Here is a 26,495-nt window from a genome sequence, read left to right as displayed (position 1 = left end):
CTGCCGCCTAAATCCGGCTGTGTGGCGAAAACAGCCCATATGGATTTTGGGATATCCAGGGAATTGCTATGATGCGGGCTATTAAAAGATAACTTAGCTAATAAAAAATTCGCTGTTTCCCTTTTATTAGTATAGATTTTAAATTAAATATACTTTAAATATGCATATATTTAGGATGACAGAAAAGAAGTTGCGCACCTGCCGTGAAATATATATTTTTTTTAATTTCCGCGGCTGTTGGAGTTTTCGAACTCCCGACCCCTAACGTATTAGGCAAGCGTGCTACACCACTGCCGCCACAGCGGCAGCGGGCAAACGGCGCGTTACTACATTGGTTAATGGTAGTGAGTAGTGACGTCGATCGATAAACCGGTATGATATCGGTAAACGCAGTGTTAAATAAAATGGCTGAAATTCAACTTTATCGTGTTTTCATCTGTTTTGAAAAAGTGTCGCCCCATCATTACTCTACGAGTAGTAATGCATCGTTTACAGTCAAGCAATTTGAAATCATGCGAGCAGATTAAGAGAACATAGCTAACAAAAAATGGGCTGTTCCCTTTTATAGTATAGATAACTCACTGCGAAGCAAGCTGTCTCGCCGGGATTGATGTACTGTATGTGTCCAGAGACTGCATTCTCACTCACGCCTGACTCGAACCACTGCTGCCCCACTTCATTGCAAGCCTATTATATGAGAGGAGTACAATTCCAATATGAGATAATTTATAACATAAATGTGTATTTTTACATTTATAATTTATACTATCTTAACCTTTTTCCTAACAAACTTCATGAAATAAATAAAAACTCACTATCACCTTCACATTTAAAGGACATAGGCTATACCGAGACACTAAACATAGTAAATTTTTAATATCAATAAATTGTTAATAGAGTGCCATTACATAAAGGACAAAATCAACTCACTGTAGAGAATGTTTACATTGCGATACATCTCTCATATATAGACTGTATAAACCGAAAGTGACGTAATCTAACTAAAGTAATCACTTATGATCTTAGGGGATCCAACAGAGTGAGATGATGAGTCAATAAATGTATTAAAACGATCATTGCGAGAATTTTGCTCAGAAAAACTAAATATAGCTGAATATAGTCTCACCTGACAGCGAAAATATCACTGATTACACCAACATTCAAAACACCAATATTTTATGCAGTTATAACATAGAAAAATTGATTTGACCACATCATACCAGCAATACATTTTTTCGAGTCAAGACTTTCAAAAATCACAAATGGCGTCTCAAACAAGCGAACATAATTAAAACAAAGGCGTGAAAGGGGCATCTATTTGTGTGTGATAAGTATTCTCGCTGGCAGTACGCAACGAGGATTTGATCCACTTCTCTCTCCGTCTTCGTTATAGTCCCTAGGACTTTTGAAGACTAATATTTATGAGGTTACAATTTACACTCTTGTTTGTGTTACGCTACTATGCACCTCTGTGTTTACATCTGACCAAAAATATCTCCGGTGTAATTTTTGCATTACTGTACCCTTGTTGACGTCTCGCGGTACCGCGAGAAAGTGCGAGACATGACAGCGAAAATCAACAAGAGAATGCAAAATTGTAATCGTGCATGATTTTGTCTTTGCATGCGGTTCTAAGATATTTTATTGTTATTTCAAACAATTACTGTTACTCAAGCAACAACGGTAGGCATCATGAGAGTGAGAATAAACACTAAAAAACGCTGAAAACAACTCACAATGATCGCTTTAAAGGTATTGATTAAATTCGTTGGTTAAATCTGTTTATATTCATATCCATCAGTCTTCAAAGGATATTACACTCACGGTATTTATTGCCATTCTAGCCTCATAGTTGTCCACACAACACAGCACCAGATCAATGGGCAGGTCACCTTGCAAGCTACCATTGCTATGAAAATGACCATTCTATTAGAAATTCCGAACCAAAAAAGTCCACAAGTATGATTCACAATTATACCACATTATATTGTAACAAGAGCTCATAATAGAGCTCTCTAGATTAGTATCTTAAGATTAGATTAGAGCTCTCTAGATAGACTCTTGATTGTAAGCAGAGTGCAAGAATTCATGGAAGAATGCATCATAAATTTTTGTACGTTAATGCTATATACGACAATCAGTGTGTAATTAGCTGCGTTCACACGAGGATTTCAGTTCCGTATTGAGCGTTCACACGGTAAAAATATTCAAGACTTATACGCGGCTTAGCAAGTACCGTACTGAAATACGAGGCTTATTCGGTGCAGAATCACATTCCGCTCTGAAACATTCGGCACCAGGCTGGCCGCGTATTGTCTGTCGTGTGAACGCAATTCGAGGCCTCTTACTAGTGATGTCCCGATGATCGATTATAATCGAAAATCGATCGATTATAGTCTCAAATTCGATAATCGATTATGAAAACAAATAATCGATTATCGGAAATACCAAAACAAACAAACAAGGAACTGTACTCACGATGTGTGAATTTATATGACAAGTAGCTAGAGCACAAGTCCTGCAGGGGCCCGTTGTCAGAAACATCGTAAAGTTAATGCTAATGTTAATTGATAACACTTACGACTAATGTTAATGCTACGAGAGTACTTTTAATGTTTTGAACTAGAAGGCATTAACACCATATTTCTTTTAAATTGATTAAATACTGTATAGGAACATGACATTGATAGACAATACAACGCAGCAACCTCACAGAATTAATTACATTGATCATAACATGATAATATTGAATGCTATGTATAATTGTTATATAATATATATACCAAAGGTAAGATTAAATTAAATCCAGGGTTCTCGCCTACGTTGCGGCAAACGGGCGGCGCGCGCCCCGTTTGAAATAATCTCTTCCCCTGTTTGAATCCGTTGGGCCCCGTTGGAAAATTATCTCCCAGCCCCGTTTAAATTCCACCACAATATAAAGTTGCCAGCAGCGCGAATCGAGTCCGTCAAGAACATTTGCCGGGTTCGACCAGGACACCGACGCGACGTGTATTTTACCGACCACGCATGCACGCAGACAAGTACCCAGATTAAGTGACATGCACAGTTAACCTGCCATAACTGTACACCGACTCGGCTATCTATATATATACAAAACCACCAAATACCGTCTATGGTGTGGTCGATTTTACGCATTAATTAGTCGTACGGTAAAAATACACGCCCCCGGACCCCCTGTATTTTTCCTCGCCCCGCCTAGTGTCCCCCTCCCCTCTCCCCCTAGCACCTGCCCTCCCCTGTTTGAATTTATGCCTGGGAGAACCCTGAGAAATCTATCTAGTACTTAACCAAATTATCCGATTATAATCGATTATCGATCGGTTAAGGGAAACCGATAATCGATTATGAAATTCCAGCCGATTCCCATCACTACCTCTTACTGTAGTGCGCTTACCTAGACTGGTACCCGTTCGCTACACGACGTTAGTGTAGCGTGTGGAACTGTCGACCGGGTACCAGTCTATATTATACCTAGCCAGCTAAGCCTCGATTCTCGTGTGAACGCTCCGGGTTGTGTTAGCATGGTATTTCAGCCGAATTCAGCACCAGATAAGTACGGAACCAGCGAGGCCGTGAATCTCGTGTGAACGCAGCTATTGAGAACTTAATGTAATAGGCAAACAGTTATAATTATTATACTAGCAACTATTCAATACAAAGTAGCAACCTTCTTACAGACATACCAAAGTCTTTCCATGAAATGTTTGAAGTTTTCTAGTGTCGTGATGTTGTAGTTGTATGTCTCAAACTCTACATCTGGGTTGATTTCTCTTCAAATACAGAAACTTCTATATTATACACTGTTTGGGAGTTTACAAACAATATATTGCAAGTAAAGCGCTTTTAAAATTAGCAACATACCTTCGCATATAATTTACATGCTAATAAACTGCTAAACCCTAATAAATGTACATGCTATATTAATTGCTATATTACTTTATTTTAATATGATTTCGGCTCATATAAGGAGGTATATCTTATGTAATTATTACATTTCCATTCACCTTAGCGTCCGTTCTGCAGCCTCTACTTTGCTGAGTCCTGCTTGATGTGGTTGAAAGAAAAGTCTGTTCATGTTGGCTAATTCAACTTTGTCGTAATCAAACAGAAGTAACTAGAAATGTGCATACATAACAATAAACACACAAAAACCACTTTCAATGGCACAGATGCGGAAATAACAACATTTGGCTTCTTAAATTGGATTCTTCAATAAATGACTTTTTGATGAGAAATGTAATCTGGATGTGATAACACCAAATATGGATTCCGAAACACTTTAATGTAACTTAATAAAATAAAGATATCACTGCTTACACATTATGCCAGCAACATTATGTGAGGCTCACTGACCTTTCCAATACCACATCGAGTCAGCATTTCAGCAGCAACACTTCCGACTCCACCGATGCCAACCACAGCCACCGTGTAGTCGCGTATTTTCTAAAATTACACACACTGTAATAGTCAGTAAATATATAAACAAGGCCAACCATTTACTGTCATTCTTCTTACATAGAAATAGTGAAACTTGTAATAACCTGACATAATTTAAGTATTTTGCTATAAAAGTATAATGCCAGGAGAAAAATAAGGCTTTACTATTTTTACTCTATCTTATTGATAATACTCTGTTTTAATACTGAACTTGTTACCAGCATTGAGAGTAACACTGAACAATCTTAGTGTGTTGATATAACATAAGATTATGATAATATTAAGCTTTTGGGTAGTGCGTGACTAGTAGTTCATTTCTTACCTCGTAATTTTCTACGATGCCCATCCGTTTCAAAGCCATCAATCGACTAAAAAGAAATATTTATTATAATATAACTACCACATAATAAGGTGTAAAACTAACAAAATTCGCAATGTGACTGTAATGACGTAGATGCAAGTACACCAACGAGGCATCTACACAAAATGACCCATTTTCCATGTGTAAGACATACATTTGAAAATCTCATTTGCTCCTCTTACATGAAAGAGTTGTGTAGAAAAACATGTAAGTAAAGTAAAGATTACGTGGGGTTGTGATACTTTGTATCACAGTGTATTACATTATATTACATTGTACTGTCTCTTAATCATCTCTTAATATAACACATTTTTGTATGAGCAACTGCGATTGTATGTTCTATGTGTATGGCACATATAAGTCATGTATAATGTATTGACATCAGTAGCTGCGTTCACACGATATACACGGCCTCGCTGGTTCCATACTTATCTGGTGCTGAATTCGGCTGAAATACCGTGCTAAGACAACCTGGAGCGTTCACACGAGAATCGAGGCTTAGCTGGCTAGGTATGATATAGACTGGTACCCGGTCGACAGTTCCACACGCTACACTAACGTCGTGTAGCGAACGGGTACCAGTCTAGGTAAGCGCGCTACAGTTTCGCAATTCGAAATTGCGTTCACACGACAGACAATACGCGGCCAGCGTGGTGCCGAATATACGCGGCTTATTCAGTACCGTACTGAAATACGCGGCTTACTCGGCGCGGAATGTGATTCCGCGCCGAGTAAGCCGTGTATTTCAGTACGGTACTGAATAAGCCGCGTATATTTTTAGCGTGTGAACGCTCAAGTACGGTACTGAAATCCTCGTGTGAACGCAGCTATAGTACATACATGTATGTATACATTGTATCAATTATATAGATATCATGTATCTACCTATCACATTCCCATTGTTCTGAAGCAAAATACATAATAGATTAATTAGTAATTTATTGTTAAGAATAAGGCATAATAAGCCCATTGATTATGCAATGTTGACGAATACTAGAGTAACTGGCACCTTGTGTAGTTAATAAGGCCAAAACAAAATATAGGTGTGGTTACGGTTTCCCGACCGACCCTATTTATTTCCAGCGACCCTAAACATTTTATTGTCAATTTTCTTTAAAGTCAAAATAAAAAAATAATAAATTGGACAGTTCCTGCTTCAAAAGCCACAACGCACATCCTTCGGACATGGTTCGTAAATAAAATATTTCAAGAAAATAAAATGTTTTCCCTACCTACCTACCCTATTTTTTTCGGCATGTAACGGTAACCACACATATATTTTGTTTTGGCCTAAGTACATAACCTAGTAGCCAAATGCGTATTAGTTTGTCTAATATCACTGCTGGTTACATTACAAACAAGACTTGAAATCGGTTGTTGATATGTATCAACGTATCATTTACGAGTCAAGCGATGACGTAAACATTTGTGCGGCCCGTATGTTTTGGACACAAGATGAAATGGAGGTGTCAGCGGTGTAACCACGGCCACGGACCAAACATGGAAATGGAGTAAAACACACGTACTAATCACGGACGCACGTGGACAGCCCTAACAAAAAGTTCCTTATCACGAGCGTCCATGTTTACGAAATCACTGATGATAGCATTGCGTACCGGTGCACTATAAATCTGTATCACACCCGCTTCACCGGCAGCGGTTTGAAACTGTAAACAACAGATTTTTGGACTGCGGATTTCAATTAGGCATTTCTTAGTAACCTGCAGTGACATTGGACAAACTAATACGCGTTTGGATGTAAGGTTATGTAATTGTTAACTACACAAGGTGCCAGTTACTCTAGCATTCGTCAACATTGCATAAGCAATGGGCTTATTATGCCTTTAAGATTTACAGAAAAATTGCAATAAGAGATGCAATTTCCTTAGAGATCAGTATTAAAGGCAGTGGTATTATAATTAAGAGGGCTTCCACAAATAGTAATATAATTAGTAATTCCACCACCTACTGGATGGACAGGTTTCTGGTTATCAGGTTTCTGGCAGTTAAAAGATGATCAATAAAACTAACAGCACTGCTCGCTGTTGGGGTACCTGCACAGTGGGGTTGTGCACAGCATTGATTGCGTTGGAGCGGTGCCATCATGCGATCCAGGACACATACTCAATCTAATATTAAGGATACTCTCCACGTTGTGCACGGGTATTGCTCTAGTGAAGATTAAACGTTAATTGGCGAATGAATCGAATCAATCACTTGTTTTATTTATAGAGGAGATATATCTCTATGCTCAAGCCAAAAAATGTCATGAAATTTCCAGCACCTAATTATGTTACCACACAAATTTTGAATTTTTATGTAAAAATGGTATTTGGGATATTTCTCAACTACCAGAAGGAGTGAGGATACAAAATTTTTGCCACATGTTAAGCACAATATGGACCAAAATAGCCCGTCAGGATTTTTCTTTAATTTACATATTTACCGAGAAAACTCGAAAAAAACTGCTTACAAATCAAGTTATGTGTAAAAATAGAAAATTTTAGCAAATAAAGAGGCATAACTAATAAAGTAAGGCACTTAATAACAATCCCTGACGGGCTTTTTTACCACAAAATGTTACCATTAAAACGAGTGTAAAATTAAATTAATCCGAGTTGTAATCACAGAGAAATATCCATTTATACATCGGCTACTATGTCAGAAATCGAAGCGGAGAAATCAGCGTTTTTCTATTTTTCACAATGAGTGACCGCCTGTGTGCAAAATGGGTGAACGTATGTGAAATATCTACTGTTAGTACTTACTGCGACATATCCATGACTAACTGACACCACTAAATTGATTAAATCTTCTATGCACCCTGAGCTCATCCTGACGTCACAAAGCTAATATGTCAACAAACGCGCGCGATGTACTGCTTGTGTTGCAAGGTGTGTTGCGAGGTGTTAGAATTATTTTGGGCATGGGATACTTGTTGGATCACTAGCAGATGTACATGAATGTACATGAATACATGTAATGACAGCTGTAGCAGGGTTGACGCTTAATGATACCGGCTTAGTTAATATCGTGGTTGTATCATGTCTCTGACATCATAATGACGTCAGCCGCTGCTTACTACACATGTACGCGGGCAAGCAAAAACGCTCTGACAGTTCACATGTACCGTTATATGGAGAAATGAGCATGTACACAGGTGGCACATAGTGTTAGCCATCGAATAAAGTTGAAAACGAAAAATCGATGAAATTTCATGCACAACGTGGAGAGTATCCTTAACACATCTTGAAAAGAAGACGGAGCCATTTAGGGGGTACTGTTTTGTCGGCGACAAATGAAAGAACCACACCGAATATAGTACAGGGTTTCTTCTGAGGGAAAATTAGACAACAGAGGTAATGGCCAGTTTGGGGAAAACACGCGCATAATGGATTCAAATTTAGGCGTGTTTGCGCATCTCGAGAACCCAGAAATTTTTGAAAAAATTGTGCAATTTTTTTCATTCTAAGCTATTCTGAACACATTCCATGAGACTCTTTAATCTCTTTTTCAAATTGTCAAAAGGAACAAATAAACAATGAATATGAAATGATACAAGTATTCACATTAAATAGTAATGCCGTTGAAAACGAGGCGAATGCCTGGAGCATGGCAAAGATCTTGAAGCTTCCAGTTATATTTATATTCTGTGTATCAATGATCGTATGAATGTGAAGTTCATACATTTGAAAAATACATAATTCAACCAAAGATTTAAAAAAATATTATTAGTTAATTATCGATATATATGCTCTCATTTGCATTAATAACGCTTTTAAAACAGCATGAAATGCGATTATTTTATTTCAATGAAAGCACTTTCCTGGTGTAGAATACAAACAAACACCCATGCATATGTATGCATAATTATAGCGCCCTTAATTCGCTGCTGGAGTAAACATGGCGCCTGTGGCGCTCAAGTACATGACCAATCATCTTCCTATCCTTCCTATCTATAGGCCTTGCCAAGATTCACGCGTTGACAGTATCGTGAGTATGCGGCGTTGTATCCTACGTTTGAAGCTTTAATTATTTTGATTTTAGTACAATAAAGTGTAGTTTATTGATGGAAGAACATTGATTTTCGTCAGCGAGGCGGTGTTTTTGACAAATTTCCTTGTCGCGGCTGAGAATTTGAGCGAGGCGAGTGTCAATGCAGGGGAAACACTGTATTTATTTGTGGGTTGACACCATTTTGACAACGGCAGGTAAATACAGGAACATTTTCACAAAGGCGGTGCGCCACTGTGCCTCTTAGTCTTATATAGAAGAAACGGCCCTAGCTCTAGTACTATAGCCCGCGTACTGTTGCCGTATGCGGGCTATAGTACTAGAGCTAGAAGAAACCCTGTTGGCTGTAATATATATACGTAACATCGATACTAGCTCTAAAACTATAGCTAGCCCGACCAGGCTGTGCGACGGAACGTCTATATTCTAACCCTAGCAATACCGTTTCTTGGAGCTAAAACTATAGCTAGCCCTTCGCGGCGCAAATCCACTTTAGGCACCTTAGGTATCACGAAGTGATGCACAGATTTCTGTGTATCATCAACTGATGCACAGACTTTCCGTATATCAAGGAATGATGCAAAAACCCTAACCCTAACCCTAAGTGACTAAGTCATAAAGTATAACCTTAGGCTTAGGTATCACGAAGTGTGTTGGGGTTAGGGTTAGGGCTAGGGTTAGGGTTAGGGTTTTTGCATCATTCCTTGATATACGGAAAGTCTGTGCATCAGTTAATGACAGATACACAGAAATCTGTGCATCACTTCGTGATACCTAAGGAGTAAGGTGCCTAAAGTGGATTTGCACCCCGGGTATGTACCGACGGATATTCACTCTTTTGCTGAGCGAATCATGTAAGCAGAGATATCGGCGGCCGGCCTTTTCGGAAATGTGTTTTCGCATATGTGCTACTACAGTACTAGTACTAGTAAATTAATCCGGGGTGCTAAACTAGGCTTCGGCCGTTTTTCCTGCCTCACCTGTATGGATTTGAATCTACCACTTCAGAGCTCATCTGAGAAATTTTCTGTCGAGCAGACTTTGTCTTGTGCTTCTCTTCCTTGAGCTCATCTTCTAGCTGCGCTATCCTTGCTTCTAGACTTTTAATTGATGTCATGGCTGTTGGTAATCTAACACTTTTTACAGTTTACAAAACCATATGTTGATCCAACTTGTTGGTCTGTTTACAATTTACAGCCGGCTACGTGTGTGCAATAAACCGACACCAGCGCCGCCTGTGGAAGGTGGCGCTGTGAGCGTTAAGATGTCAGCGCCCTTAACGAGCGTTTCTGTAACTTACTCACTGATTTTGATCTATGCCATTATATGTTATACTTATAGGTCTAATGATTATGTCCGTTATTAACAGTACCATAAAATCTCTTGATTTTCTATCGAATTTAGAATCTTTTAAATTTTCCAGATCCGATAGCATAGATGGAATTCCTTACATTGACTTACCTATGCTATTTAGTGAATTTTGCCAACAGTTTTTAATAACAAATACACCGTGCTTGCTAGGCGATAGGCTGACGTCTATGTGGCTTAGCAGACGGGAGTGGGTAAACTGCGATGGTACACCGAATTTGGAATTTATTGAGAAAACGTTTGGTATGTTGGGTCGACTGCGTTGTCTATGGTGTATATTTGACATTGTATCAGACTGTCACTGTTACTCAGTGTTAGTGTTAGTGTAGACTGTAGACTATAGTGGCCCTAGGGGTGGCCACACTGGACTTTCACAGGTGCTGTGGTTATAGCAATAGCATGTGTAATTTATTTGTGTCGAGATCATTTTCCGCTCCTACCGTGAAGGCAGGACGGTTATGCAGTAGCAAGAAAACCCCCAGAGTGAAATGAACGCAAGTCTTTATATATAGTCTTTATACAACGGATGGTTTTATTCATCGTATACGAATTACATTCCGTATACGTATCTCAACTATAGCATATAGATATATATAGATATATTACTTATGCCACGTTTATGTTATACCCCGTTATTACACGTTTCGCTTAACTATTAGCTATTCTACGGGTTAATATTGTAGCCCACGGCGCCGCTCCTGGTCCGTCTCTCCCCGTCGTGTGCTGCCGCGGCTCGGCGCGAGTTCGTGGGATGGCAGCGTGTATCCTTGTCCGGGGTAGGCCGTAGCTCCGGGCCCCTCCCTTAGTATAAGAGACTTCTCGGGCGTCGTCCTGCTCGTGGGTGGCTCTCCCTCTGATGGTGTGTGTGCGCTCTCTCGAGCGCGATCGTTCGCTCCCACGAGAGTGTTTGTTTGTTCGTTTGTTTGTTCGTTTGTTCGTTCGCTTTCTCAAGCGCGTTCGTTCATTCGTTCGTTCTCTTTCTCAAGTGCGTTCGTTTGTTCGTGGCCGTCCGAAGACTGACTCGTTTTACTGTTGGATCTTGGCTGCTTATATAGGACCCTGCAGTGACATAGGATCCTGGAAGTGCCTCCCTCTCACGTGCCTCAGGTGCCTGGGTGTTGTCACCCCCCTCGCTTGACACGTGTACGGGTGATGCAACCAGGGAAAAAAATACACGGGAGCGACGAGCGATTTCGCTCTGGTAAGCTCTAAAATCGCTCTGGTAAGAACAATAATGGAAGCGATCGCCCGAGAGGAAATCGCTCCCGTGGCCTGATAAATTGAAATGTACACAAGTACGTACGTACAGCGAGCGCTACATATACACCGTGCATGCAGCAGCGGCTTAAGCTGGGTTTACACTGACGATTATATGCAGTCAAGTTGGCGTTTTTCTTCTTTCTACCAACCTCTCTATAGATATATTCAAAGCTCTTACGTTATTGAGCGCGAGGCGGCAAACGTTTCAACATTTGACCCGTAGCGCACGCGGGGGGGCGACACGGATACCCATTTTTGCATGTATTACATGCCGCGGCGCCTAAAGCAAAAACGTGCTCTCCCCTATGGTGGAGGGACACACTCCTGATTGCTGTTGTCTGATTGGCCACTTGGCAAAAAAACGTCCAACTGCTCCAAGTTAGGGAAATTAGAACATGTTCTAATCTTCCGACTCGGTGCTATTAATCGGCTGGACCTACAACTTTACGCGTTTACACTGGCGATTGTCAGTTGCCAAACTGCCAAGTTTGTACAATTTGGCACATCAAAATCGTCAGTGTAAATCCAGCTTATGTATCCGCTGCAGCTGGCGCTGGCTAGATCAACCCGCTGATGCACAATAAAATACAATTGATAATAAAAGTTATACAACAGAGTGTAGAACTAGAAACTATTGACACTATCATTCATATTTAAATTTATCTTGCCTTGTATTAATCTGCAATGATGTGGTGACAATTGCATTCATACATTACAATTCAATAAATACAATTTACATTTATGTCCCCATCCCCACAAATAAAATAAGAGTACATTATATTATGTATTTTTCGAAAATTTGAAACTGAAAATGACTGGATACATAAAAAAATGGCTCTGGTAAATTTTTGACAAGTCAGAAAAATGGCTCTGGTGAAAAAAAGAGCATTTTTTACCATGGATGCAACCCCCTTGGTCCAGTATATGCACGAGCGTCGCACCCCCCCCCCCTGTCCGCCACGTGCTCGGCTGGTGCAACTCCCTCGCCCCGTGCGTGTACATGGTGGCGCAACTCCCTTACCTCCCACATCTGGTAGCTATGGGACCCCTTCCCCCGCGCTTGTCTGTGTCGTTAGGGAAAATTTTCTACCTGTTGCTAGGGGAACTTTCTATCTCTGTTGTTGTTGAACTGGTCTCTGGTTGTATGACGTCATCCCCCCTGAAATCTCCACATTAGTGTTATAGTCACTGTATATTTAGTAGCACTAAGTACTACTAGCAAGTTTGCTCCTGTAGGCCTACATGGCAGAGCGAAGGGTTACACAGGTAGTGACAGTGTTGAGCTAGATAGGATTACCTAGCTGGTAGCCCTACATGAACAAGACTGGCTCTAGCTTCACAAAACTGTTATGAACTGCTAAAATATGTTATTGCAAGTTGTGCGTGTCATAACCAAACTTGGAATTTGCACAATCTTAAAGAGAGATTCCCTCGAACTTTCAAGCGGCAAACATAAAATCAGGCAAAAATGAATTATTTTAACATTGCACGCTTGTACTTGCCTATATACAGGGTGCAAAATTAACGGGAGTCCGGAGTCAAATACTCCCCGATTTACTGTCGGATTCCCTGATTTGACATATGCAGGAGTCCGTGTGACTCCTTGAAAATTCTGCCATACTAACTGCCATCCTAACTAGTTCATTCCGGAGCACGGCCTCGTGGAATGACCATATTTTTTCAGCTAATGTCCAAAGAAAATTTGGCAGACGTGCAACCGCATAAATCTGAAAAATAAGCACATTCGTTATTGTTAATATCTTTAATTTTGAACCTCTGGCTGCGGACTCCCTCATTTTGCTGCGGACTCCCTCTTTTTGAGGGTAGGGAGCCCGTTGGACTCCCGTGTTCAAAAATTAATTTCTACCCCTGTATATATATGTGTGATAGGTGAACAAAAATTGCTCAGTAATACGTTCATTCAAAGCTTTTAGACTACAAAGTGAAACGTTCGGGTCGAATGTTTCAAACGCGTTTATCGTTGCCACTATGCGGCGATTGTTCCGCTCCACACACTTTCCGTGTTATGTATGTGTAGTACAAACTACCCAATGGACTCATTTGACTGGAATGGGGGAATGGTTTTTCTGGTCACGTACATGGGTTAGCTGATAGGGAAAGGGCTGAAGGGGATAGGGATTATAGTAATCTGAGCGAGTTAACGAGTGAGTGAGGCTGTCAGGGTCTATGTCTCCCTGGGTACTGCCGGAACGTACCCTGGGTACTGTCCGGTATACCGGAACGTACTCTGGTACTATATCTAATATGCCGGACCGTACCTCGCCTACTCCACTAACGAGTCTAGGGAGTCGCCTACGCCTACTCCCTAACCCTAGCTAACCTTAACCCTAACCCTAACCCTAACCCTAACCATATCAGATAGTTACCAGGGTACGCTCCGGTATACCGGACTGTATCCAGGGTACGTTCCGGCAGTACCCAGGGAGACATAGACCCTATCTCGTGATGCCCAAACTGTGGATTTCCGAGTTTGGCTGACCAATCTCAAGATTGGACATGCTGGAAACTGTCGCTTATTCAACTACACTTAATGGCGATTGTGGCGTATGCGAGCATAACTGGTGCAAACTAGGAAGGGATTTCTCTAATAGTTATCAAATTATCTAATATAATAATTTATTATTTTAGCAAAGATGCCAAACACATTGAAGAAAGCTGATGAGAAGATATATAGGAACGTACTCTTTCTGATGATATAACCTTTGATACCCTATGTATTTCAATTAAGTTTGTGCAACCCGGTCCTGCTCACCTAGCTTGCCCAAACTAGGAATTTTTCCTATCAAATTATCTAAAATATCCATTTAATTTCTTAACCAAGATGCCAAATACAATCAAGAAAGAGGATATAGAATCTCATTTCAATGATATAACATTTCATAGCCTATGAATTTAATAGTTAATAAAATATGTAACAGGTTTTGCCCAATTAATCTGCAGATTGGTTGCCCAAACTGCAGATGCACTGAAATTCCTAGTTTGTGCAAGATTCCAAGTTTGGGTACAACATAGATTTAATCTCCCAGCCATCATGGGATAGGCTGATTTGTGTATGTAATGGTCGAGTGTGCGACTGGTGATATGCTGTTACTTTAATTGCGTTGCTAAAAATATCAATTAATATTTGTGCGTTCTTTTCTATTCATAGGCTACACGAATATAAAGTGTCTTTATTGAACAGGCTTGTGAAGCTCTCCATATCAGTAATCTTACATAATCAGTAATTGATATTTGAAACTAACATTCGTTTAGGATCAGCAGTAGTATCTGTGGCCAGCTGCAATGAGCAAAAGTTTTATTCACACCAAAAGCAGGACATGACAGTATCAGGTTATGTGGATTACTGGAGGGCATTCATTGCAAGTGGATATCCTGCAACAATGCCCTGTCTCTACCTCAAGGACTGGCATTTTGTGAGGCAAGTACGTGGTAAACATATTGTATGAATGTTGTAAGAGCCACGTTTTCATAAAACTAAAAACGTTTTGTCAATAATATTTTGTGTATCAACAGACTAAATGCAGGTCTTGATATCATGGTATCAATCCTTTAATTGCATTATATTTGCATATATGAAGACCCGCATTTGTCTTATCTCGAGAACGTGCTGGTCTTTCACAACAGAAGGCAGTATACTGTCTAGTGTTTGTGTTCTGACCGTTGACTGAATTATTGGTCCGTCTCAATATCTTTTACTTCTAGAGAGTTTCCACACTATGTAGCCTATGAGACACCTGCTTACTTCTCATCCGATTGGCTGAACGAGTTCTGGGACAGTTTGCCCGACAAGAAAGATGACTACAGATTTGTTTACATGGGGCCGAAGGGATCTTGGCAAGTTCTAATAGAGTTGCTTTAGAATTAATTCTTAAATAAATGCCATTCTCATATAAATACAGTCAAACCTGTGTTAGCATCCTCTAGAAGACCTCTATAGAACTGTCTGCGAAGGTCATTTTTGGCTTTTCTTTTAACTTTATTTAGGTGCTTTGACCGTTACCAAAAATGTTTTTTTAACCAGAAGAATAAAAACATGCTAACTCTTGAAAATTGGTGGCAGATGTGCATAGCGCTTGATTTATTTGAATGAATCATAATGTCTATTTTGTACAGGACCCCCTTCCATGCTGATGTGTTCCGTTCCTATAGTTGGTCAGCTAATATCTGCGGTCGCAAAAAGTGGATTCTGGTGCCACCTGGACAAGAGGAATGCTTGCGGGACTGCAATGGCAACCTGGCCTATGATCTCGATTCACCAGATCTGAACGACAACAAACTGTAAGAAATACATGAACAAATTTTATCAGGTTTTATAATGTAGTATTTACTGCTGTTTTCAACTTGAGTTACACTTATTTCATTTAAATAAATTTATTGCTTGCTACACCCTCTCAGTGAGCTAAGCAAATATGATAGTAACTCGTAATATTATGTATTCAGTCAAACCTGTGTCAGTGGTCACCTCTATAGAATAGACATCTGTCTGTAAAGATCATTTCACATTTCTTCAAGGAGTAGTTATACAGTCAGATAATTTCTGTGAAACATTCACGGATAAGGACACTTTTGACATTTGTCTTAAGTGAGCCTTATGTACAGATTTGAGTATATAATCTATGTTTATCTGGGTAATTTATCATGATTGTTTCAAATAACGATTTGTTATCATGATACTATTGTCTTTTTTTCAGTTTTCCTAACCACCCAGAGCTGATTCAGAAGTTTGAGGTGATTCAAGAAGCTGGTCAGCTGATATTTGTACCAAGTGGATGGCATCATCAAGTCTGGAATCTGGTAACTGCTTGCCATGATTGTCTAAAAACCAATCAAAATGTCAAAAAATTGTCAAATGCTATATAGGCATATATTATGACATAGATGATAATATATATGCTATATATTATATCAAGGCAAATGTTGTTTTGGGCTTAATCAGAAATTTCAGGGTACCATAGCAAGTTAGAGGTGCACCAATGCAACCACTTCTTATTTATCAACTTTAACTCACATTAACTTTTGATATTGCATGTGCCAAAAAGACAAATACATATGTACAAAATGGAATTTGTTGGAAATCAAGGTAAATTACTGAGGGTAGCCATAGCAGTGTATTGCAGGGAATATCGTCTTATTTTTAGGGATATCGCAGCTAGGAAGTGGTGCCAACCACAGCACTTACCATTGGAGCTGCATTGAAATTCAAGCCCTTTGTTTTAAACTATGCTTTTAGTTTTAGTCATGCATACGTATCTCATATTTTTGTGAACTTGTGTTCATCGCAGGAAGATACGATATCCCTTAACCACAACTGGGTAAACGGCTTCAACATTGACATCATGTGGAACATGCTGCAGGCAACCCTCATAGAGGTGCAGCATGAGATAGAGGATGTCAGCGACATGGAGGGCTGGGAACAACAATGTCAGGTGTGTAATTGGCAGGTAGATAGTTTACACACTATTTAAATGATTACTACAAGCCTGTCTCTTGTCAGTCTTGCATTTCTGTGACATAATTCTGTGCATTTGAAGGTATTTCTGAGTATTTATATGTAGTAGTAAATCTTTGTCAATATTCACTCACTGTTCATCATGAACCCAGGGGGTCGTTGTCAGAAACATCGTAAAGTTAATGGTAAGACTAATTTTGTTTCTGGCAATGGGCCCCAGGTTATGAACTCTACGATGTATATCAGAAGTGAATAAACACAATTTGTTTGTATTCACTCCTGATATATGTGAAAGCCTACAGATCAGAGATATCTTCTGATGTCAACTGTTGATATCTTCTTTAATGAGTTTTTAACTGTTGTGCTTCTCCAGTGCCGTAGTCATGATCGATCATTCCCCATCTTCACAAATTTCTCTCCTCACAATAGTTAATGGTATCATAGTTATTTTTCATTGACGACATTCGAATCCTCAAATATTTTGTTAGCCGCTTTGGCTCCAATCATAGAACATAGGCTCTCGGCAACCGTGTTGCCTTGGTTTTATTAAGAGGTTTTCTCCAGTGAAGCTATTCGCTATTATGAGGGGAGGTTGTTCACCTTACACTGGCGAGATAACCCCATTTTACAATAGGTGTCAAAGCAAGTCGGGATAAAGTTCATTGACCAGGGGCACAACAACGGTAACCACAATGGGGCTTGAATCCCAGGGGCCCGTTGTCAGAAACATCGTAAAGTTAATGCTAATGTTAATGCTAAGATAACACTTACGACTAATGTTAATGCTACGAGAGTAGCGTTGACAGAAACACATCGTAGCTACGAGCAAACTCACGATAACAGGAACTTCATAATTTCATGTCACAAGGCTGCTGATTGGATGAGAATCGATCACAAAATTCAAATTCATACACATTTATTGTACATCACAGTAATTTATGCATATTATGATGGCTAACCACATATAAATAATATTTGATGAAAAACGACGTGGTCATGAATTTATTCTGCACAACAAGACAAATTCTCACACTGTAACGCGAGATGAAAAACACATTTTACTCATTAATATAAAATATACTATCACTGTAATTGTAATTCTGAGTGTAACTATATTATTTTCATCCTAATATTAAAGTTACGAGAGGGTCTGGCCTCTCGTAATGTTAGGAGGAAATTTCCGAAGATTTTTCATTCTCGTAACTTTGCAATGTTTCTGTCAACGGTTTTCGAGTGGAAGTTAATGTTAATGCTAATGTTAAGACTAATTTTGTTTCTGACAACGGGCCCCAGACCTTTCCATCTGAATTCAAGCGTGCTATCTACTAGTGCACCACTGCCTCTCTCCTGACGATTTCTACCTTCCCGAAAAGCTGGAAATTCGAGCCAAAAATCGTAACTCAACCAGCAAAATAAATGGAATAGCACTAGAGCCTAGCCACTCCATTTACCATTCATAATCTCACGGTTATTCTGATTCTTTGCTTAGGTGGTCTTGCAAGCTTACAGTGGCATCGACTACTTCAATTTTGCCAACCTTCTCACAGCGATTGCACGGCACAGACTGAAGCGACTCAAGACGTTATGCCGGCTAGCTCGCTGTTGTGGCTGTGACAGCTATATGCCCAATGATGTGTCATGCACTGGGGACCACGCACCACAACCTGTGCTGCCAACCAGCAGCACGTGTGAACGGGGAGAGGAAAGAGAATGTGATTGTTGGCATGCTGGAGAACCCAGCCCTGATAGCTGTGAGCAATGTCAGGGTCCTACGAGTAAGGAAGTGGATCATGAAGGTCATGATCGAGAAGAAGTGCAGGTGCAAGGTCATGAGCAGAAAGCTGCACAGCTGCGAGGTCGTAAGTGGGAGGAAGAGAAACATCTAGGGCATGATCGAGAAGAAGTGCAGTGTGGCATTCATGAGGGGCCAGATAGAGCTGGGTGCAACAAATGCAGCAACAAGTTACAACACCCCAATGCCAAGTCACCCACCTTGTCACCACATCACCTCCTGTTCGACTTGGGAAGAACTTATCAACACCTGAAGCTACTACTTGCAAGCGCTGACTTTCAGCTCGTGGCACCGTCTAGTGAGGATATAGCTCAGTCACCTGAAGAATGTTTACTGGATATGACTGTCACATTAAATCAGTTTTACTGCAGTGATTGTTTCAAGAAGCTCTAGTCGTGTTGAGGTGGTGTCTCTTGCGGCACCACCATCACCGACGTGCATTAAGTGAACGTCTTCACTGATTTTATTTTATTTTGTTTCAATCATGTCAGAGCTTTCTGAAAACTTTTCTTCATTTTTAACGAATTCAAATGTCTTCCAGAGGAATCGCTATATTCTTATGCAATATATTGGTAAATTGTTGGTGCTTTAAGCCATAATTTCGAGAATTATCTACTGTTTTCTCAACTTTTATGATACCTACCGTTATTGCTTGAGTAACACCAACTGTCTTGAATTACGATAAAATGTATATAATTAGAACCTTCATATTCACCAAAACTTGAAGTTTTGAATTCGTTTGATTACCACCGCCCTTTCTTGTAATCTTGGACCAGTTAGTAGCGCCAGCTATCGTCCATAGACTTACACGTTGCTCACACAATCTTGTTAGCACAGGCAAATTACAAGTTGACACGTTTAACAAATCTCGCGACTTGATGTTATTTTCGTTGTGTTACGATGTGTTCGTATCCCATTTTCTATGCTATGACTGCATAAAATCTTAGTGTTTTTCAAATTAGTGTAACCAGTGATATATCCGCTGCGAGGTGAGACTATATTTTGTTATATTTTATTCGGATTTAGCAAGAATCTCGCAAATATTCCTTTAATGAGAAATGTCAAGAATTTCTACCTGTTCTAAAATCATGCTTTTTATATTAGTCGACACTCTTATTGTCACGTACCACTCCTTTACTATTACTGACCACACTATAGCTGTTGCTAACCACTTCCTTAAATTAGTAACCACACTCTGCATACAGTAATGCAATGATAACTGTTTCTGCAACCACATTACACGCTCCACCTATTATTCTTCCACACGAGGACACAGGGAAAGGGCACAAGCTAGATGTCATGCAACGGCTTTGCACACGTTTTGAGCAGCGAAATGTATAGGAAAAAATTAATGAGGAATTGGGACAATAACAGACATGCTATTCATTCATGAACATGCAAAGCCAAATGTATAAGTTCTATAAATTTTCAGCGGCAGTAAAAATGGAATGAAGTAAATTCAATTCATCTCACACGATCCTACGTTAATAGGTAAGGGCAATCGAGTATAGAAAAATTCATAATCATCAGTATGAGATCTGCACCTACCGGTTACTGTGTCATCATCACGTCCCTGGTATTTTTGCAGTGTGTCTTGCAAAGAGCTGATAATTATAACCAAGTAGAGATCTAACAAGAGATTTGATGAATGATGTATGCCATCTCCACATAACTATCACTCCTTATAGCATTGGGGAAGTTACGCAATAATGCCATCACGTTGCCAAAGCATTTTACTGGCAGCATTGCTGGTCGCTTTCGCACCGGTAAGCAACAGGGTTGTCATTTAAAGGTGTAGGCAAGCTAGATGCATTATTAGGTAGCTTTACCAAATATAACTGTTTGTACCAACAAGGCTGTACAGAAGATAACGAATTTCTTAATGGATATAAACTTCGCTATGGATCTCAACTGCATTGATTTCTAAGTTTTGTACTACTCGATTGTTGCCAAAGTCAAACATTACGTGGTATCTTTGGTTTTGCTGTCGTAGTCCTTGCTGGTTGTGTTGTTGCTGGTTGTGTAGTTCCTGGTTGTGTAGTTCCTGGTTGTGTCGTTGCTGGTTGTGTTGTTGTTGGTTGTGTCGTTGCTGGCTGTGTCGTTGCTGGTTGTGTAGTTCCTGGTTGTGTCGTTGCTGGTTGTGTTGTTCCTGGTTGTGTTGTTGCTGGTTGTGTTGTTGCTGGTTGTGTCGTTGCTGGTTGTGTCGTTGCTGGTTGTGTCGTTGCTGGTTGTGTCGTTGCTGGTTGTGTCGTTGCTGGTTGTGTCGGTGCTGGTAGTGTCCTTGTTGGTTGTGTCGTTGCTGGGTGTGTTGTTGCTGGGTATGTTGTCACATGCTCTGCGCATTCAGCATTCAATTCCGGAGGTGTCCCTGCAAGAATGTTTTCATATAAAGATGTTAATTGCATTCTATTTTCTTCTCGTTTATCGATTTGCAGGCTATATGTAACGATTTCCGTTCCTACAGAACATTATAAAAAAAAGTACAGAGAAGTGCCTTATCCAGGGGCGCAGTCGAAGAAAGTGTGATTTCTTAACGTTAATTAGAAAGCTGAGCTATTCGAACTGATTTCAGCGGAATCAAATAAGCTAGTTCCTAGCTCTTGCACGCAAAATCCATGACTAAACGAGACCGCAAATCCTAAACTCTTCAAATAACATGTTTGAGTCGTGAATGTTATATAATATAACATTCACGACTTAACACTTATTCCATTAACTATTATCCATTCGGCCTTTGCTACTTTAATTTACACGTTTATTCTTTACTCACGCTTAAATTCTAATGATAATAAATTTGGTCCTCACCATATTTTAACACTGAAATATGGTGGTTACAACACAGATTGGCTTTCTATTACTAGACGCATTCCCGCCCAGACCAGATATCTACCAAGATATGTGCAAAGATTCACAGTTTACACTGACTGTTATTCACTATTCGTGTGAGTGGTACCTTGACCAGCCACGTAGATGAACCTTCCTGTTATGTTTCCATTATTGAACGGCGACACGCAGCACGAGTCGTTGTCAGGTTCTACTTGGCCGTATGTGCCGAAGGGACCACGCACACACCAGCATTTGTTTGGGACTGACGGATCTTTAGCATAGAAGCTGTGCTTCTTGCAGGCGGACTCGCAGTGATGAACGTGGGCGCTTATGCCGCCGATATCCGTAAAACTCTCACTGTTGACGTCATCCAAGTAACAGTGATTCAACTTTGCTGTGGGTGGTAAAGCAGTGCATGACTTTCCGTTAGGGTGGTTAGGAGAGCCTTTATGTAGAGTTAGCGGAAAAACATACGTGGTTTATGTATGTGTGTGTGTGTGTGTGTGCGTGCGTGCGTGCGTGCGTGCGTGCGTGTATGTGTGTGTGCGCGCGCGTGTGTGAGTGCGTGTGTGCGTGGTGCATGTGTGTGTGTGTGTGTGTGTGTGTGTGTGTGTGTGTGTGTGTGTGTGCGTGTGTGTGCGCGCGTGTGTACGTGCGCGCGTGTGTACGTGCGCGCGTGTGTACCTGTGCGCGTGTGTACGTGCACGCGTGTGTACGTGCGAGCGTGGCCATGTGCGTTTCGAATGTAGGTTGCATATAGGCAGCATCACTGCGCCGCAAACACACTCTACATCCGAGTCACAATGTGTTATATCAAACCTGGCATGGCCTCGTGTTCTGCTACGCTGCATCCAAGGACTTCTACTTTAAGTACCGGGAAAGTAACAAAACTTTTCACCATAAATTTCAGCTTCGCTGTGGTGATGTGAGGTTGAAGCATGTTGACCCTTGGCGTGGTCACGTCCAATCTACTCACTACGGCCTCGAATGTCTGGCATACGGGGAAAAGAACATCGATTTGTTGTTACTTGTATACGTAAAATTAGGATTCATATTTTAAACAATAACGTATTCACGGGTTTAAGAAATAAATGCCAATAGCAAATGTGCCGATCAACAGAGAAAGCCCATACAATGATATTTTAAATTACCTATTTAATATGGATGTTCGCGCTTTGTAGACCTACATAACTACTTATAGATTTACACTAAGCACTTACCCCTGCCGTAACATAGGTCCCCGATGGGCCATCTTCGTATAGGAGTGTAAAGTTTTCGACAGAGCAACTCGAACTGCTGGAGCCACACGTGGCGACGCCCTGTGTGGCGACTCCTGTGATCACATGGGGCTGGTTAAACGTCAGCTGCCAACAAAAGATATACATTAATTTGTGATGATCCACCTTACCTACCTGGTCCTGGTTCTGGTCCTGTACCTAACCTCCAACCACTTATGCAGACGATGGGCGTCATCCCCAACGCGCCTATATGTGCAGGGTAATGCTGCCTAGTGACTGAAGGTGTTGTAAGTGCAAACGGCAGTGGACAGACGGACGCTCAGTGGAGACGGCAATGATAAAAAAAATAACATGCTGGTTTAGGATCGTGCCATGAGGTGATCATAACAAAGTCGTAACTGATAAAAAAGTCAAGAACCTGAATATGTATTGATTCAACGGTGTTGAAGTCCTTGAACCAATTTTGTTCGATAGTGTTGTAATGTAGTCGGTTCCATTCTTTCCATCCCTGATCTTCGGCCAGTACACTAGGTCTACCAGATACTAATCTGCGAAAGCACATGGCTGAAAAAATATATAGGACAATATATATAACATTGATGTGTTAAAGATCTTGTCATTATGTGCGTGCGTGACAATTCACACACACAAGCACACACACACGCGCGCACGCGCACACATATATATATATATATGTAACGAATTTCGGTCTGTCGCAGCGCCACATCCCCGCGTTCTACCCCCTGCAGTCTGCCCAGCATCCCCGGGTGATGGAGGCCTCATCCCCGCATGCAGGGGCAATGTACACGTGCTTGACACGAGCTTGTATTGCGCCGTACTCGTGACACTGAAGCTGACGTGCGTGTCACGTGTGATGCCGACGTGCTTGGCTACCTCTTCCTGGCGTATGATTGACGTGTGTTGAAGCCGTACACACACGCTCCGAGGCGTATATATACTGCGCTCTCCAGAGAACCGGCAGTCAGTCCGCAGTCAGCCTGCTAGTCAGTCTGTAGCTAGTCAGCCTGCTAGTTAGCCAGTGACTGGCCAGTGGTAGAGACCAGTCAGTATCAGCCTGGAGCTGAGGGAAGAGCTGCCGCGAGGAGGATAAACACAACGCAAGGTACAACACTGAGACCTCTACCGACGATCTCTGCACGGAGTTGTCATCTTCCTACAGACGATCGTCTTGGTAAGGCCTAGTGCCTATAGTCGCATTGATATTTTATGTACTCGGGCGTTACGCTGCGAGGAATATTGCACCGTATTTTATGCTCACCCTGGTCTGATGACCAGGGCGGAATAAAGCCCCGGGCCTATTCCCGGCGTGAACACTTTTACTTTTAAGTTGTGTTGTTTGTTCTTGTGTTGACTCGTACAATCCAGTGGTCGAACAGTGGGAGCGTCCCGCGTGACGGGGAAAAACGTTACATATATATATATATATATATATATATATATACTGAAGATTACGGACATACTAGAGAGATGGTCTATCCTACATTACATATAATACGTGACTGTTTCTTGCAGGTTGTTGTACCGGTAGAGTTGCACGTGACCACAGCAGTTGAAGCGCGGTTGTAAGTGATCCTGTAAAGTCCATCTCTCAAAAGCTCATGTCTCAACGTAGTACTCGAAGATGTGGCTTTCTCACGTATTATGTCATTAGTGCAAGACGGAAAATTTGTCACATAATCGTTACTGGCATCTGAAAATATTTTGTTCGTTATTCGAAAAGTCTTGATGACGTTGCTAAATTCTCATGTTGTGGAATAGGTTAATTCAAGAAATTACTACGCGAGTAAACCTGATCGTTTTTAGAATTCCAGTATTCGCAGAGGTTTATGCATGCGCTTAGGTAGAACACTTAGGTATTTTCGAGATAAGTACATTCATGCTATCGAGTACTAAATAGTTGCATGAAACAGAAGAGCCTTTTCGCATATGGGTCATTCCATCAGGTTGGGGAACAGTGCGTATGCAGCAATATCACATTTGAAGTTGCTTTTAAGATTCATTCACAGACATTTTTTTTATTAACCCGTAGCTTGTCTCAAAGAAGCAAACCTAAGCTTCAAAACAAGACCAAACTTCACTGCATTGGACAAAATTTCACTGTTAAAAAAAGACAACAAAATGATGGTGTCAGGAGTTATTTGTAACAAAATGTGTGACATATGGAAACTATAAAAATAAGTATTTCGTTTCATATTAAGAATGCATATTTCCAAATTTTTCTTATGGTTTTACGTTCGAGAAATAACCCAAACCTCTCCATAAAAAACAACCTTCACCGTCTGAAAATCCCAAACACATCAGCTGCGATCGTAAAAAACGACCACTTCGACATAACTATGGTGTCAACACATATCGCAAATTGTTACGTCCACTCACTCAATTGTAAGTTACTTCCACGGGGGGGAAATGTAGCATATCATATTTAATTTGTTGTTTGAGTAGTTGTAAGTTTGTTTGTATGAAAAAATATTTTTAAGAAAATCCAGTTTCTTAAAAATTGACCGGTGTTTGTGCAAAAATACACCAGTGGTGTCAGTCGAAATTTTTGTTACGTCGGAGCGCCATGACAGCTAGTTCTATGACAGGCCATTGTGTATGTATGGTACACTGACAAATTTCCTGCACATCTACAATACATAATTATTTCTAAATTTTAACGTATGGTAGTTTTCTTATTCGAAGACATGGATAGATTTACTTTTTGAACATTGTCAAAATTTCACTATCGCTGAGAGGGGCTATGCCCCCCAGGGTACTGCCGGAACGTACCCTGGGTACGGTCCGGTATACCGGAACGTACCCTGGTACCATCTAATATGCCGGACCGTACCTCGCCTACTCCACTAACGAGTCTAGGGAGTCGCCTACGCCTACTCCCTAACCATATCAGATAGTTACCAGGGTACGTTCCGGTATACCGGACCGTACCCCGGGTACGTTCCGGCAGTACTCTGAGGGACATAGACCCTATGAGCTTCACTATCATGTCACACTTTGTTCCCCAACCCGATGGAACGACCCATATAGAGTGACTCTGTAAGTCGTTGTTGACATCATCGCCTTTTGAGCGCAAATACAAGTATGATCGGAGTCGGATTACTATTTTCGCGGATATATCGCGAAGGCTAGATATATAATTATACTCACCCGGAATTTGTTTGCATATGAATTCACGCTTCTCGCTACAGTTATCAACCTGCAAACCCACGTCCGTGCCTGCTGTCGCGCATTGATATTGAGTATCGCCGACCATGGGCGAAACTTTGATGATATCGTTCACCCACTGCTCAGTGATTTCCCCATCGTCCCATAGTTCATAGTCTCCGTCAGAATTCGTGTCGTATAGTCCGATGAAGCTATTGAAAGAAGAATAGAAAATACTATCGCACGTTCAATATACTGTTACTGAAATAGTAATGATTGAAAATATTGTGAAACCCATGTCAACCTGTTCGCCAGTGTCGGGTGAACCGTGTGAATAAATCACTGTGCTTGGTATACAATAATGCACACAAAAACCGTTGTCATGTGACTATTAAATGCTATTTCTTCTTCTTCTTTTTCTTCTTCTTCTTCTTCTTCTTCTTCTTCTTTTTCTTCTTCTTCTTCTTCCTTTTTCTTCTTTCTTTATCTTCTTCCTTCTTCTTCTTCTTCTTCTTCTTCTTCTTCTTCTTCTTCTTCTTCTTC

At 40.7% G+C, this 26,495-nt stretch overlaps 3 protein-coding genes and 1 long non-coding RNA gene across 7 annotated transcripts in view; 2 read left to right on the top strand and 2 right to left on the bottom strand.

The window, feature by feature from the left end:
* The window catches only part of LOC106806782 (ubiquitin-like modifier-activating enzyme 5), an 18,667-nt gene extending 8,606 nt beyond the window's left edge, over positions 1-10,061 (bottom strand). Inside the window, exons 1-7 of the mRNA XM_014808854.1 lie at positions 9,814-10,061; positions 4,781-4,826; positions 4,375-4,464; positions 4,026-4,135; positions 3,705-3,791; positions 1,825-1,909; positions 583-687 (exon numbers count right to left, since the gene is read on the bottom strand). Of these exons, the coding sequence (XP_014664340.1) occupies positions 583-687; positions 1,825-1,909; positions 3,705-3,791; positions 4,026-4,135; positions 4,375-4,464; positions 4,781-4,826; positions 9,814-9,950 (660 nt within the window). The 5' untranslated portion in view covers positions 9,951-10,061. The remainder of the gene's footprint in view (positions 1-582; positions 688-1,824; positions 1,910-3,704; positions 3,792-4,025; positions 4,136-4,374; positions 4,465-4,780; positions 4,827-9,813) is intronic.
* On the top strand, positions 1,663-19,831 carry LOC106806781 (jmjC domain-containing protein 4-like). Of its 4 annotated transcripts, none has more exons than XM_014808851.1 (8): positions 10,082-10,124; positions 10,355-10,444; positions 14,735-14,900; positions 15,185-15,316; positions 15,596-15,760; positions 16,174-16,276; positions 16,765-16,908; positions 18,421-19,831. In XM_014808851.1, the coding sequence occupies exons 2-8, from the start codon at positions 10,372-10,374 to the stop codon at positions 19,114-19,116; spliced, it is 1,479 nt and encodes a 492-aa protein (XP_014664337.1). In that variant the 5' UTR covers positions 10,082-10,124; positions 10,355-10,371; the 3' UTR covers positions 19,117-19,831. The 4 variants fall into 4 exon arrangements, with proteins under 4 accessions (XP_014664338.1, XP_014664337.1, XP_014664335.1 ...); XM_014808850.1 differs by having other exon boundaries at positions 10,109-10,174; XM_014808852.1 differs by lacking the exons at positions 10,082-10,124; positions 10,355-10,444 and adding an exon at positions 1,663-1,752.
* LOC106806783 (early nodulin-like protein 2) lies at positions 19,720-23,583 on the bottom strand. Its single transcript, XM_014808855.1, has 6 exons — positions 23,528-23,583; positions 23,206-23,351; positions 22,770-22,913; positions 22,369-22,540; positions 21,677-21,943; positions 19,720-21,091 (listed from the first exon to the last, which is right to left on the bottom strand). The coding sequence occupies exons 1-6, from the start codon at positions 23,568-23,570 to the stop codon at positions 20,679-20,681; spliced, it is 1,185 nt and encodes a 394-aa protein (XP_014664341.1). The 5' UTR covers positions 23,571-23,583; the 3' UTR covers positions 19,720-20,678.
* A 121-nt stretch (positions 23,584-23,704) lies between these two features.
* Positions 23,705-26,495, top strand: part of LOC106806784 — a 9,789-nt gene continuing 6,998 nt past the window's right edge. Inside the window, exons 1-2 of the long non-coding RNA XR_001393584.1 lie at positions 23,705-23,979; positions 24,321-24,370. This is a non-coding gene — a long non-coding RNA (uncharacterized LOC106806784). The remainder of the gene's footprint in view (positions 23,980-24,320; positions 24,371-26,495) is intronic.

Source organism: Priapulus caudatus, unplaced genomic scaffold (genome assembly GCF_000485595.1).
Source record: "Priapulus caudatus unplaced genomic scaffold, Priapulus_caudatus-5.0.1 Scaffold179, whole genome shotgun sequence".
In the NCBI taxonomy this organism is placed as follows: Eukaryota; Metazoa; Priapulida; class Priapulimorpha; order Priapulimorphida; family Priapulidae; genus Priapulus; species Priapulus caudatus.
The sequence above is the reverse complement of the archived record's forward strand: the minus strand, read 5'-3'. Positions and strand labels throughout refer to the sequence as shown.

What these genes read in the sequence shown, in the direction of transcription:
- LOC106806781 (XM_014808849.1), top strand. Translation starts at nt 10,150, where the DNA reads ATGCCATTATATGTTATACTTATAGGTCTAATGATTATGTCCGTTATT. An exon ending in GATCTGAACGACAACAAACT is followed by an intron (nt 15,761 to 16,173) that starts GTAAGAAATACA and finishes TCTTTTTTTCAG; the next exon opens with TTTTCCTAACCACCCAGAGC. An exon ending in GCTGGGAACAACAATGTCAG is followed by an intron (nt 16,909 to 18,420) that starts GTGTGTAATTGG and finishes TTCTTTGCTTAG; the next exon opens with GTGGTCTTGCAAGCTTACAG.
- LOC106806783 (XM_014808855.1), bottom strand. Translation starts at nt 23,570, where the DNA reads ATGAGGCCTCCATCACCCGGGGATGCTGGGCAGACTGCAGGGG. An exon ending in GGACCTATGTTACGGCAGGG is followed by an intron (nt 22,541 to 22,769) that starts GTAAGTGCTTAG and finishes CCCGTATGCCAG; the next exon opens with ACATTCGAGGCCGTAGTGAG. An exon ending in CATCTACGTGGCTGGTCAAG is followed by an intron (nt 21,092 to 21,676) that starts GTACCACTCACA and finishes ACATTCTTGCAG; the next exon opens with GGACACCTCCGGAATTGAAT.